General features: G+C 32.0%; 2 protein-coding genes and 1 non-coding gene across 9 annotated transcripts; 2 read left to right on the forward strand and 1 right to left on the reverse strand.

Moving 5' to 3' along the window:
* Nucleotides 1-236: 236 nt before the first annotated feature.
* LOC111293023 (uncharacterized) lies at nt 237-6,905 on the reverse strand. Of its 6 annotated transcripts, none has more exons than XR_016345705.1 (16): nt 6,633-6,905; nt 6,339-6,500; nt 6,003-6,182; nt 5,849-5,906; nt 5,201-5,251; nt 4,820-4,902; nt 4,382-4,469; nt 3,983-4,108; nt 3,820-3,894; nt 3,585-3,653; nt 3,199-3,314; nt 2,566-2,678; nt 1,635-1,709; nt 1,433-1,553; nt 1,182-1,248; nt 237-375 (listed from the first exon to the last, which is right to left on the reverse strand). XR_016345705.1 is itself a non-coding variant. In XM_089766648.1 (16 exons), exons 1-16 carry the CDS (start codon nt 6,896-6,898, stop codon nt 339-341), a joined length of 1,692 nt encoding a protein of 563 aa, XP_089622774.1. In that variant the 5' UTR covers nt 6,899-6,905; the 3' UTR covers nt 237-338. The 6 variants fall into 6 exon arrangements, 4 of the variants coding, with proteins under 4 accessions (XP_089622774.1, XP_022741456.2, XP_089622773.1 ...); XM_089766648.1 differs by having other exon boundaries at nt 1,635-1,714; XR_016345704.1 differs by lacking the exon at nt 237-375 and adding an exon at nt 731-1,042.
* A 198-nt stretch (nt 6,906-7,103) lies between these two features.
* TRNAQ-CUG (transfer RNA glutamine (anticodon CUG)) lies at nt 7,104-7,175 on the forward strand. Its single transcript has one exon. It is a non-coding gene; the product is annotated as a tRNA-Gln (tRNA).
* Nucleotides 7,176-11,795: 4,620 nt separating this feature from the next.
* LOC111293085 (protein RADIALIS-like 4) lies at nt 11,796-13,512 on the forward strand. Of its 2 annotated transcripts, XM_089767284.1 has the most exons (3): nt 11,796-12,193; nt 12,563-12,630; nt 13,163-13,512. In XM_089767284.1, the coding sequence occupies exons 1-2, from the start codon at nt 11,922-11,924 to the stop codon at nt 12,582-12,584; spliced, it is 294 nt and encodes a 97-aa protein (XP_089623410.1). In that variant the 5' UTR covers nt 11,796-11,921; the 3' UTR covers nt 12,585-12,630; nt 13,163-13,512. The 2 variants fall into 2 exon arrangements, with proteins under 2 accessions (XP_089623410.1, XP_022741542.1); XM_022885807.2 differs by having other exon boundaries at nt 12,563-13,512.
* Nucleotides 13,513-14,344: the final 832 nt, after the last annotated feature.

Here is a 14,344-nt window from a genome sequence, read left to right on the forward strand (position 1 = left end):
TGAACTCTGAAGTGAGCTTGGTTTTTTTGGTTTCAAGGGGAGGGGCAAAGCCTTATTACAAGGGGGAGGGGGTAGCTTGTTTCTGCTTATTGATTGGAGGCCAAAAATAGAGAGAGAGAGATTGAAAATTGTTTTGAAAAACGAGAATGCGGGTGTAGCAAATGTTTGTTTGGTATGGTTTATGCTGGTACCAGGAAGAGAATCAAATCAAGATAACGAAATCCATGTCAGTCGTTGCCGTTTTTAGATGCTACTACTATTATTTAGTAAGGTGACATGTGGGTTCAGCCGACAGCTCAATGGAAGCGAATCTCCGCATTTAACAATTCCAAAAAATATTAACAGGCACTGGCGCTCGGAAACAGTCGGGCAAGCCTGTTCAAAGCATAAAAATTTGGGAAAATCAGTGGACCAAGCCCAAAGAAGAAACGGCCCAAGCCCTCATCAAAAGCCCAAAAAATAAATGCATTGACAAAGATTTAAATCTCTTCATTTATAAAAAAAAAAAGTTTAAAAATTTTCCCCTACCAAGTAAAATGAATTTTTCTCCGAGCTCTCCAACACGTAACCTATCCAAAATTTTCACTATCCGCAAACCTAACCGTATCTCTTTATCGCCATCTCAAGCCGCTTTCAACGGTCACCCCCATTTCAGACCTAAAACTAGGTTAACAAACTCTCGACACCAATCAATGATGGCTACTAAAGGAACATAGTGGCATTGGCATCATATGTAAGGCGAAGATATATTGATGCTGGAGCCACAAGGAGCTCCATAATGAATAAAGTGCCAATTGATAGTATCAGAGTTCAGGGAGAATAAGCAGTCAATTGTAAGCTTAGTTTAATTGTTCATTCTAAGTTTGACACAAGAAGGACCCGGAAAACTAAGCTACTAGAAAATTCCTAAGAAAACTGCTTCTTGAAATCCTGGAGGACAATGCGTGCAGCATTACGTCCAGGTGCACCCATCACTCCGCCTCCAGGATGTGCTCCACTTCCACACAGATATAGTCCTCTTACCGGTGTCCTATAATCTGACCTGAAGTAAAGAAAGTAAACTTTCTTCTTGTTACAAAGTTTTGAACGCAAGCAAAGATGTGGATATATCTGAAATCAAACTAATTTTCTGCAGTAGGATCATTCCATATGATAATTACTCTCAAATGTCAAAGAATTACCATCCTTTTGCAGGTCTCATCAAGAATAGTGAATCCAATCCCATAGCACCGTGAAAAATGTTTCCTCCTGCCATGTATACATAAAAGATACAGAAAATTCAACATTTAGATTATAGTCAACAGATAATCTATCCCAAATTCACTTTTATAGCCTAGGTCCAAAGAAGAATGAGATTGTAGCTAAAAGAGGTACATGCATTCAAATTTTCAGTTCTCATTGTACATCATGAAAAGTTGAATGGTACACATACCCGTTAGACCAAATTCCCTTTCAAGATCAGGTGGTGTGAGCATGTCATAACCAATAACTGATGCGCTGAAGCCAGGGGCATATTCATCAATCAAGCTAAAGCATCTCTGTGCATATGATTCCTACCAAGACAGCAGTAATTTTGCTATTATACAACTTAGACATGAACAAAGACATACTGTTACTAAATAACTGAAACTTACTCGGTATGTATGATTTTCCCAACTACCATCAGAGGGTTTATAGGGTGTGTATTGCGTGAACAAGCTAATCACATGCTTTCCTACACGGAAATGCACCAATGTTAATGACAAATGCAACATGTAGATATAAAATAAAATAACTTAATAGCTGAGAGGAGATGACTTATCTACGATATCTTGAATTTCTATATCAATTGATAATTGTAAGTTGTCTCTCTCCAATAACCCCCCCCCCCCCCCCCCCCCCTTTTGCAGGTTGAACCCACCAAAGAAAGAAAGAAAAAGTATCCTTCTTGCCCAACTCTAATCCATATGCATACAACTAAACTTTACCATACAAGTTATCCTAATTTTTCTAGGTTTGTTTAAAGGTTTTTAGGGAAAATGGGCAGGTTGCTAATTACAGGCTGTCTGCTTTTCTCATCACTGTAGCCCCTGTTTTCAAGATGTTTGAGATGCAATCTCCATTTATTTGCTACTTTCAGTTTGGAATCACTTCTTGTAAAAGAAAAAGGAAGACTGGACTTGATCAATTCATAGAATGTTTTGTTGAACTAACTTTGCTATGGGGAAATGAATTCTGAACCAACAGACTGGTTCTGTTGGAGTTACCACAGAAACTTGACATGGCTCAACCATAGCCACAAAATCTTAATATATAATAAATGAATAAAAATTATCCAAATACTTCAATTGGAAAATTTTGACTTTTTCTTGATAAAAGTCTAAAAGATTTTAAATTGAATTTACCATTGTAACTTCAATAGAGGCATGGTTCAAAGACAAAATCATTTAAAAAAGTTGAGCACATTATGAATGAAGAAAGGCAGAAGAAAGATTAAGTTTGCTATACCCGGAGGAGAAAATCATTTAAAAAAGTTGAGCACATTATGAATGGAGAAACGCAGAAGAAAGATTAAGTTCTCTATACCAGGTGGAGAAACAGTCTTGTCCAATGAAGAAGGAATTGTCATCTCCATAACAGGCCGTTTTGAAGGTAACCCATTCCAAGCATCTTGACAAGCTGATCCTATATCGTCCATGCTTTTACAGTGCCAAGTGAACAATGGGGAAAAAACAAAAAGATGAAGTCATAACATTATAAGGTGTAATCCCCTAAAAGCCAATAATACTGTTTAAAAAATTACATAAAGTTGCAACTTCAGACAAGCAGATGGACACCGCTAAGAATGTTTAGCCTTTAAACAATAGTTCAATGCAGCTGTATACAGGATCATTACCAGTCCCCGAAATGAAAGAGGCAATGTAAAATGATACGATTTAATATTTAACCAAAGTGGACCTGCTACAAGCATTGTTATTATTGCTTCTACCTAAAATCCATATTATTGAAAGCTAGGCAGGTAGAAGCCAGGGCAAGCTGTCAAACTAATGAGACCATCTTTGTATGTGCTTATTTTAACAGCATAATGCTTCAAGATTATTGCCAGTAAGGTGACAAAGAGACCATGAAATAAAATTCCCTCACCATAAGAGTATGTCCGGCATATGGACATTAACTCTTTTTTTATTAAAAAGATCTGAGCAATTACATTTAGTATACCTTTCAGAACCAATGTGAATAGTAGCTGTATGCTGCGGACCGACTTCTGGATTATTTAATCTGCAACAATGGAACTGGGGCAATTTATCAACAGCCACATTGATTTTTGTGGTTCCCTGTTCCATTCAGTGTTAGCAAATCTAGATTCTTGAATAAATTCCAAATACAGAAACTAGGAAAAGTGTGCATAAGGAAGTCTTCGCCTAGTAAGTTTTTTTGGTCACTTTCATTCGGAAATCATCATCAAACTAGGGCAACCAAGCAGAAAGATGGATAAAAAATTTCGTATTCTACAACATGAGAATAATGAAATGTGTGCATAAATGTAGGTTCACCCATGGTACCATCTCTAAAAGATGTGATAGCGTACAGTGAAGTGATCTTACAGAGTTATAGTCAGAGTACTTGATAGCACGAAGAAAATCTTCAGGGAGAACATCTTGAGGAACCAACCCCTGCATCAAAAAGACATGGAGAACAATTTGATAGGAATCTTCCTTTTCATCTTTTACCAGTGTAATTCTCCGATGCTCATCTCTTCTTAACATATCAACTTTTAAATCAATACTTCTTCAATTCGTGAAACAGACATGGAGACATGTTAACACTAGAAAATCATACCAGGAAGGTCTTGTGAGGGGTTGCATTTGATAGAACAACTGAAGAATGTACTCTTGTCCCATCAGCTAGCAACACCTAGATTATCAATATGGTAATGAGTAATCTACTTATGAATAAACACTTCCAGATTTATCCATTATGTCAGTCCAAGCAGTGAACTAACCCCTTTTACTGTACCAGAATCTCCAATCATTAACTGTGACACCTGTACAGCAAAATGAAGAATTGAAAACCAGCAAGAGATACGAAACTTGGCGGAGAACCAGAAGTAAACAATTCCATAGAATAACTGGAAAGGCATGAACAAGCCAATGAGTTTGTTGGATACTCAACATTAATCTAGAAAAAGGTTATTCCATTTTAGTTAAGAATTTAAGTGTTTTACACCTACCAGTTGCATAAGAAGATTAAGAAATAATGACACTTTGTTCGACAGAATAATGACGATAATACATTAGGGAAGTTTAGAGAAATTAAAAGAGAAAAACTATTGAGAAATTGTGTTAGGTCGTAGAGTCATAAATTCCAACTTTCTGATGCAATGAAAGAAGGGCAGGCATACTTCTGCATTTGTCATGATAGAAGCTCCAGCTTCAATAGCAGCATTACTTATGGCAATGGATATGGAGCCCATCCCGCCTTCAACATGCCTACAGCACATGTTGAGTGCATTGAGTTAAGCCTACTCTACGGTGAGCAGGACATAAACCAGGAGAATTTCTTCAATAGCATCCCAATAGTTACCATCAAACAGAAAGTACTTTGTTATTAATCTAAATAGTATCATGCAAAACAATGTCATCAATCATGCATTCTACCATAAATGATCTAACCTATGAGGGCATTGATGAAAAGAGACTGCAATCTCAATTTTATTCCACAAATTAAAAGGAGGAATTCAATTCAACCCAAGCTTGGTGTAATTAGTAGTCTTTTCATTTTTCTAGATGACCAAATTGGTTATCCGTCCACTGACTAAATTTGCCTCTGAGATACTCACGACCATATGTTACGATCACCATCAGTTTCACCCATCACATGATGCAGTAGAACATATCCACTCCCAGGAGTATGAATACTTGCCTACAGGAAAACAATTGAAAATAACAATTATTAATGCCCAAGGTCACTGGATCATGCTATCATGTAGATTCAAAAGCCCCTTCAGAAGAGGGTGGAAATCCTGGTGGCTAAATCAGGATATAGATATAAAACTAGCATGTAGAATTACTTTCAGTCCATTAAAGAATGGGGCATTATTATTTACTGATATGATCTAAACACAGAAGATTTCCAATTCACTTTTAATTTTCTACCATTATCTGTCTAACAGGAAATGTCAAGATATACTTGCAACCATTAATAAGTATGAAGGTCTTACCATACTTCCGACAATAGCATCTCCAGCAAGCACTGCCTTCAGTATATTACTCTGCCAAAACCCAAACAACCCATAAGATGATAAAAATCATTCTTGGCATCAACGTTAAGTTTCTTGATTAAAAAACTAATAGTCAATCACTTAGCTCAGTTATGTAAGATTATAAATTCATAACCCAAATGTAACTTTTACACCACAAAGTTTCCTAATTCATTTAAAAACCAAATGCTAATTGTTCCATCTCAAGTTTGAAACATACATTAATTAAGGACCTTAGCCACGTAGATTGCTAGTTATCAAAGCTTGAAATGGTATGCATATACCATTTAAGGATATAAGGAGTAAGGACTATGAGCATTAACGAAAGCCAGACTTGTGGTCATAACAAACAAATGCAGGAATAGATCTGGGGTTGGCCGGTTGACATTTTTATTCTGAGCTCAGCAATTGATTTTAATCAAGTCATCAACTATTGAAAACCACCAAAACAGTTTTGGGCCTGATATCATAACTTCAACTAACTAGAAGCTTTCAGTTGGCACATGTAGACTTTGACAAACAATCAAGCACTAATTTCATCATCTCAAGCATTAAGCAGGATATATCATCTCTCGTGAAGTAAAAGAAAGTAACTAGGATAATTATGACCTCGAACCACTTATTTAGAACCTTTGATGTAGGGGACAATAAAAGGTCAACAAAGTCTCTGCGAAAATATTGGAACATAAATTAGGAAACTACAATAAAATTATGAGAAAATTACTATCTATACTTATCCACAAGAAAGATCAATATGACTTACACCATATCCTTTTGCCCCAAATCCAAAATATGCCTCAGGCAGCGAACCCAAAACGCTGATTTCTCTAACTTATCCCGCAGCCGATCAGTAAAGGTTGAATCCCAGTGCAAGGTTTCAGGAGTCCGTGAATCCAAAAGAAAGTCCATCAATTTACAGAATTTATATAGCTGGTTTTCATATCTGTGGACAATTAATACTTAAAATTGAAAATTAGAGAATTTGAAATACTAAAAATGTATTAAGGAATTTACATTTAATTTTCTAAAAAAATTAAAATTGAATTTAATTAGAGAAACTGGAAAACAACTTTAAAAAAAAAAAAAAAAAAACGAACACCTTGGATAAGCATCCGCATCACGTTTTGAAAACTTTGATATCTCCAAGTAATTATGTTGATCATCGTGTCCCAATAGCAGGTAACGCCCATCGAGACAAGGCGTAAACGTCGTCGCCGTCGGCTTCAATAACTTCAAGCCATGCCTCTTTAATTCTAGCTCTCTTCAATTTCATTGCCACACCAAAAAACCCATATTATTAACAAAAATAAAAAAAAACAAAAACAAAAACAAAAACAAAAGTTAAAGTTTCTTGTTTACTAGTTTTCAAAACGGAAAAATAAGTGTCACACACCTGATAACGGAGGGGCGGAGGAGGCTTTGGAGGTAACTACAGCGAGAGAATTTGAACCCAGGAATAAGTTCTTCGGTTACGGCTGCCCCACCGATGACGTGGCGTCGCTCGAGCACGGCAACGGACAGGCCGCCACGAGCCAAGTAAGCCGCGGCTGTCAACCCATTATGCCCACCGCCGATCACCAATGCGTCCCATTTCTTCTCCTTTAGTGCTTGCGTGGCAGCCTTGAAGCTGCTGCTAAAGCCCCTCCGCCACATCTCCATAACCGCCGGTTTCGCAACTTCACCAAAAACATTTTTAGTGAGCATAGATTCTTTCGACTACAAGGAATCTGCCAATCAGGCGGTTGACGTGGGACCCTTACGACAACTTTTGAAAGAGATAAGAAAAACTATTGTTTTGTCATTTTCACTATTTTTTCCATTTGGTAGATCCAATTATTATATTTGTGATGCCTAAAATAACTCCGGTCCCATGGTCTAGTGGTCAGGACATTGGACTCTGAATCCAGTAACCCGAGTTCAAATCTCGGTGGGACCTTTTTTTCTTTCTTTTTTCTTATGAGCTTAGCAAGTTTTTTTATTAAACTAGGATTACAAGGAAGTTGACAATTGACGCCATAGATAACTTTTTCTTTCTTTTTTCTTATGAGCTTAGCAGTTTTTTTTATTAAACTAGGATTACAAAGAAGTTGACAATTGACACCATAGATAACTCTCTTCAACAAAATTAGGTAAAGCATGAAGAAAAGAAAAGCGAGAAAAAATTTTGATAACTTTTGTATATGTGTCATATTTATTTTTTTAAAATATATATAAAATATAAAAATTATTATATTATAATTCATATTGATATGAAATAATAAAATATATTTTTTATTTTTATTAAATTTATATATAATTTTTATTAAATTTTTATTAAATTTTTAAATAATATTATTAATATAATTTTTTATCATATTTAAAATTATCAAATTTTCAAAAAATACAATTAGAAGTTAAAATTTATTGGCAGAGGCATGTTTTATAAGGATTCATTTACCTATAATTCTTTTTATTATAATATTATAATTATTTAATCATAATAAAAAATTATATAATAATATTATGAGTTTTATATAAATTGTCGTAACAGTTTTGTGTCCGCCTGACGAATTTAAAAAAAATAAAAAAAAAAGGTTGTTACCAATCTTTTTTGGTTAGGTGCGATTGACCACCTATTAAAATTTATCATTTTAATAAAATTTTAAAATTAATTAAAATTTATTAAAAAAACTAATTTTATGGTCTACGAACAGTCTGGATTCGGGAGTTAATTATGCGTGAGAAATGATTAGCGCCTCCACAGCGTCCGTTTAAAAATGATACCACTTAACTACGTGTTATCCTTTAATTTTGATTAAAAAATAGTCATATTTTTTGTGTTTGAAAAATTTTTTTTTTATTTTTTATTTGTTGGAAAAAATTTTTTAATTATTTTGTGCTTTAATTTTATTCGAGAAAAATAAATTATAACTTTTTTATCAAAATAATTTTTAAAATATTTTAGTATGTTGGTAACATTATAAGAATTTTTTCTCATTTAGAAATTTTTTAGACATTGCTTCTTGAAATACCTTAGAATCTCATTCTCGAAAGCTCAAATTTATTTTTCGCAAAAGAACTATGCAATGCATGCAATACAAATGATAATACGTCAATACACACATTTTATTTTTGTTTAGAAATTTTATTAATATTTTCAATTAAAAACTTGAAAAAAAAGAGGAATTCTTATTATATTAAAGATTTTTTATAAATATTCTAATACACTGATAATATTTTAAAAAATATCTTCTCACCTAGGGATTTTGTAAAGCATCGCTACTCGAAATACTTTTAGAAACTTATTCTCAGATAATATTTCCTCTTTCCTCACTTTTATTTCTTATTCTTAATTTATTAGTTAATTTTTATTATTTATTTTTTACTAAGAAAAAGAGAATTTTTTATTGTATTAAAAACTTTTTTATAAACACTCCAATACACTTATAATATTTTAAAAAAAAATTTCACCTAAAGATTTCGTAGGTATCACTACTCAAAATACTTGCAAATCTCATCGTTGGATAAAAATTCCTTTTTCTTACACTTTTTATTAATTTATATTATTTTATAAGATTTATTAATAAAAATATCACAAAATTTTACTATATATCTCATTATTTATTTTTATTAATTATTATAAAACAACAAAAATTTAATCTAGCAAATTTAAACATTTTAACATGCATAAATATTAATAATAAAATTTAAAATAACAAAAATAATATTTTTAAAAAAATTCAAAAAAAAAAACCTGAACCGAACCAGTCAACGGTCCGATCAACGTAGTTCGGTTCGGTCTAGCGATTCGGGGCAGAGGCGATTAAAGTCAGTTCAGTTAGATCGAAGAGGCTTAGGGTTAAGGGGTGTCGAGTCGATGGGTCAGTTTGCGCGGATACCGAGTCAGATCCGAGTTCACCCACGGATCCTCTCCTTCAACAAAACGATATCGTTTCAGCCTTTTCCTTAAACGACGTCGTTTTGAGTCCCAGTCTTCTATAAAAGCTAAAAAAAAATTTCTCTCATTTTTTTCTCCCCTTTCTCAGAGCTTTTCTCTTTAGACGAATCAGTTGGTAGCAGTCCGTCATGTCGACCGTCATGCTTTACCGTCGGTCGTCGATCGTCGGCACTAAAAAGCTTCCAAAATAGCCAGAAGCTTCATTTCTTTGTCTTCTTTTTAGATTTGGTGTTCTTTTCACCAGAAACAATTTCGATCGACGTAGATCGGGACTCAAAGTTTTGCCCTTCTCTTTTTTATTTTTTTAGAAAACAAAGCTCAAACTAACGATCTTTCTTTTTTGTTGCAGGTACTTCTTTGGCGTTAGGTTCTCATTCCAGGGACTATTGGTTTGCTTGTATTTTTGTATTGATTTTTTTTTGTAAAAAAAAAAAATTTATTCTGAAAACTTTTTTTTTTGCAGGATCTCCTCTCTTTTTTTTGTTTACAGGGTTTCTGGGCTTCTCTTTCTCCTTCTCTTTATCACTAATTTTATTGCTCTGTTTATAGAGCAAAAAGAAGATAAATTTTAAAAAATCTGAGATTTTGGTGACCTAAGATTAGGCGATTATCGATTATCAGAACGGTTGTTAGTGATTGTCAAGGTTGCTGGTAGCACAACTATAAGCGATTGTTAGAGTCACTGTTAGAAAAAAAATAATAATAATAAAAAAAATAAAATGGTGTCTACATAAATTTTTTATAATTTTAAATTATGATTATTAGTTATAATATAATAATCATATGTTTGTGATGATAAAGGTGAGATACCTTCATAGCCTTATCATTTTCAACAATCAGCTTGTAGTTTTGAAGTTCTCTTTATTTGGATGAGGCCAACCATCAAACTCGAGGACTAGAAATTAATGTTCACTGAATTTGGCCACCATAAAAACATGACAACTTGACAGGAAAAAAAAAGATTAATAACTGAGGATGAGATTGAATGATCTGGCTAAGCAATAAGTACAGTTAAACAAGTTTAATAAGGCTACCTGACAAACCAATATCTACAGCTCCATCTATGGATTTGGATTTTTCTTGTTTAACACAGATAGATGTCAGGGCATGCTTTGAAATTGATTTGTTTTGGCTGGCCCGTGATTCATCTCTCGCCTGGCTCTTCACGATAAAGATTCGAAGATTTTTTTTGGGAGATCAAACTACAAAATTAGCAGTTATTATTAAGATTAAAAAAAAATTAATGTTAGTAACAATATGTAATGCCAATACCGTCCTTGAAGTCACAAGGCTTGTTTGCACATTGTGAGAGGCTACTATTGTTGGGAAGCTGCAGGAATTTTAGTGCTTAACTACTATAGACCATTTCATATATTGTCTCACTCGTGGTGAAAAGAAAAAGAGGATGCATTTGGATAAAAAATGTTAAAATTTTATAAATTTTTAGAATGTTAATATTTTAAAATGCATCAATTTTAAAATAGTAAATTTTGTAATTACATTGTTTAGATAATTATTTTTTTTAAAAAAATTTTAAATATTTGATTTTAATGAGATAAAAAGCAATTATAATAGATAAAATAATGATATTAGAGATAGAAAAGCAAAACACTAAAAAAAAAAATTTAATATGGGAGTTATTGATTTGTAAAAATATGTAGGTATTACTAATATTATAAAAAATTAAAAAATATATATATGATGAGTTTTTTGTAGTTAAAATTGAAGAAAACAAATGTTGCATAAAAAAGAAAGAAAGAAAACATAGTGAATGTTGATCCTTACTATAAAATCAAGAAATTTCATAAATTCTATTTCCTTAGAGAAATTTTGAAAAAAAAAAATTGAGATTCCAAAATTCCTCATTCAAATTCAAAAAATTTTGATAATTTTAAATTTTTTTTTTGTCAAATAAGATAATTTCATTTAAAAATTTTAAAAATCTATCTACAAATGAAATCTTTTCTTAAACTTTTTCATCCAAACACACCCTTAAATCATCTGAAATAAAACAGAAGATTCCTTTGGACGCATTATAAAATGAAAAAAAAAAAAAAAAAAGCATATGCAGAAAAGAGTTAAGTTTTCCATAACTTCTTCCTGCAAAGTTCCAAGATTATTCTCACAGCTTTCAGCAACCTTGTTCCACATTTTCCTCCTCAAATTTCCTTGAAGAATGGAGTGGTTTTGAAATTTTGTCTCCTATATTAACCTAGTTAGCCATAGTTGATAAGACAAGTTCAAAATGATTTAGGTATAATATACTTATAACAGGTCAGTGATCACTAGGTTCATTCTTTCAAGAATGTTAACTGCATTAATTATCCATTTAAGAAATCCAACATGCTAATAAATTATCACAACATCGTACTTATAATTGATAAATTATATATGAATCGAATAGACTTGGAAAAGAAGAAATTGACCATCCATCCTTGGAATATTGATCTCAAATTTCCATCTCTCTCTTGCTTAATTATTATATAATAAATGCAGCAAAATTCTATTTGGCAACTTGCATCAACCTATCAAGCCTTGTTTCCTGATTATCCGCTGCCCAATTGGAGTTTTCTTTGGCTCATTTATTTCTCATATATCTTAAATAACAGTGAATACATTTCTGCCATATAATTCTCTATCTTAGGATTTCCCTTCCATTTTTTCTTCTACTTCTTCTTCGTCAGATTGGCACTGATCAAGGCTTTGGTCATTGGCAACAAGATTATCCTTTTTTCTGGTAACAAAATGGGATCATCCTCTTCCTACAACTCAAATTGGACGCCTGAGCAGAATAAATCGTTTGAGAATGGTCTGGCAATATACGACAAGGATATTCCTGATCGATGGAAAAAAATAGCCAAGCTAGTCGGAGGAACAAACGAGCAGGAAGTAAAAAAGCAGTATGAAATCCTTTTAGATGACATCAACCGCATCGAATCAGGCGAAGTACCACTTCCTAAGTATAGAAGAAATGGAGGAAGCAGCAGGGCTAATGGCATCAACAATGAAGAGGAGAGGTAAAATTTTATATATTTATATTTACTGATTTTAAAAGATTTTTAGAAGCATCAACTTGCTTGAGAGAAAAGGCAGTGCACCAGTGAGGTGGATGAAGCATCATCTCAAATTCCCCTGCCACAGGAATGAAATTCAATATATAAAATTAAGCCCTTAGATTTTAATCTCGTCTGCACTTCAAACGTATTTGCATTTTTCATTCTGATAAGTAATAGTAGTTCACTGTGAATTATGATTCATTCCAAACTTTTTTCAGATAAATCTCTAAGTATTAAGAATATTCTATACCCTACCAAATTTGTAACACTAGAGTTATCTATTGATGTTGAGCTAATTTATTTTTATTTTTATTTTTTCAAATTCTACAGGCTGAAGCATCTAAAGCTCTAGTGGAGAATGGCGAATGCAACAGTAGACGATGCTATTTGCTGAAAAAGTTAGGTCAAATTGTGCTATTAGTCTTTTTATTTAAGTTAAAATGCGAATTTAGTCGATCTATAATGATTTAAAAGATTTTACTATTTTTATTTTTGGAAATTTTAAATTTTAATCCAATATTAATGAAATTACTGAATTTCTACCGTTATCTTCAGTGAAAATATTACTATTTGTATTTTTTAAAATTTTAAATTTCAATCCGATATTAATGATATTATCGAATGAGTTTCTGTCGTTATCTTTATTGATATGATATTAACCATACTGGCATGACATTAATTGCATTTGTATGCTAATATTGAGATGATTTGCATTTAACTGCTGATGAAGTAGATGATTTAGCTCTCTATATTTTCGAAATTAATAACCGGTCTGACAGTTTAATCAAATGTACAATAAGTATATACTCATTTTTAATTTTCGTAATCCCTAATAAAACTGGAATAATCATATATATATATATATTTGTAGTTGCAATTAAAAGATTAAATGCTGATTACCATTTGATTGATGTACATTTTTTGCTGCAGGTTAATATCAATCAAGCCTTGCTCCAAGTGCACTTGCTACGCACTAATCTAAAGGCTGTCATTTATCTCCCCTTACATTCTTATTTCTTGTCTTTCTTTTCCTCCTTTTTTGATGTAATGATCTTATCTGTCCACCTTCATATATGGACACTATGGTAAATGATAAATCTACCTATTGACCCTTTTTTTTTAATGTCATACAACTCATTTTATTTGTTCTTTTTTCCACCAGGCCAAATTCTTGGTTTCTGTTTATATCTTTCTCATCCAACATAGATGATCTAGTAATCTGTATACCCTTCATTGCCTTAAAATTAATGTTAGGAGGCGTTCGATATGGTGGCATGTACTCACATTCTTGGGATTTTAATTGGTAAGAGGCAGATTCTCTTGTTTGATATGTTACATTCTTGAGAATGTAACTTTCCCATAAGCATCACATCTTCACAAAAAGATTATAATGTGATTCCATGAAAGGTGAGAAAGTTACTTTCCATGTTGTGAGAAAGTAAAACATCACTTTCTTATGATTTTAATTAACATTTTTCATATAAATATATATATATATATATCAAACATTATAGTGTTATCTTCTCATCAATTTAATTTCCAACGATCACATTTTAAGTAATCATATTCCATTGGAGTAATCATAACATGAGAAGAAACGCAATCTTACGCTATATTTAGATAAATATTAACAAAAAAAAAGAAAGGAAAGAAAAAAAAAGTTTTTTAAAAGAAAGTAAATGATATAATAACCCTTGTTTGGATAATTAAAATTAATAAAAAAAAAAAGGAAATGAATTCTAACAACCATTATTTGGATAAATAATGAAAAAAAAAAGAAGAAGAAATGATTCATTATAATAATTTTTTTCAATTATAATATTTCATTGTTTGTAATTTTAGAGCATTTTTTTATCATAATATGTTTGCTATCTTGTCTTACCTCACAATTACTACTATATCAATGGTTTTTAATCAAGTGAAATATGAAGATGTTTTACAAATATGCATTGATAAATTTTAAGTTAGTTTAACATCTAATAAACTCAAAAAATATATCTATTTATATTAAACCATTCATCACAATCAAATCAACAAAAAATCATAAAAAAATTTTATATTAAAAGATATTTATAAAATTTACTTGAAAAAAAAGATGAGTTTGAAAAAATT

Source organism: Durio zibethinus, chromosome 10, assembly GCF_047325235.1.
Source record: "Durio zibethinus cultivar Kanyao isolate XHJ-2024 chromosome 10, ASM4732523v1, whole genome shotgun sequence".
NCBI lineage: Eukaryota > Viridiplantae > Streptophyta > Magnoliopsida > Malvales > Malvaceae > Durio > Durio zibethinus.

Bases quoted from the DNA above. Each gene is read 5' to 3' on its own strand.
- LOC111293023 (XM_089766647.1), bottom strand. From the start codon at position 6,898: ATGGAGATGTGGCGGAGGGGCTTTAGCAGCAGCTTCAAGGCTGCCACG. The intron at 1,715-2,565 runs GTATAGAGAACT...ATTTCCGTGTAG, and splicing joins CAAGACTGTTTCTCCACCTG to GAAAGCATGTGATTAGCTTG. The intron at 1,043-1,181 runs GTAATTCTTTGA...TCTTTACTTCAG, and splicing joins ATGAGACCTGCAAAAGGATG to GTCAGATTATAGGACACCGG.
- LOC111293085 (XM_022885807.2), top strand. From the start codon at position 11,922: ATGGGATCATCCTCTTCCTACAACTCAAATTGGACGCCTGAGCAGAAT. The intron at 12,194-12,562 runs GTAAAATTTTAT...CAAATTCTACAG, and splicing joins ATCAACAATGAAGAGGAGAG to GCTGAAGCATCTAAAGCTCT.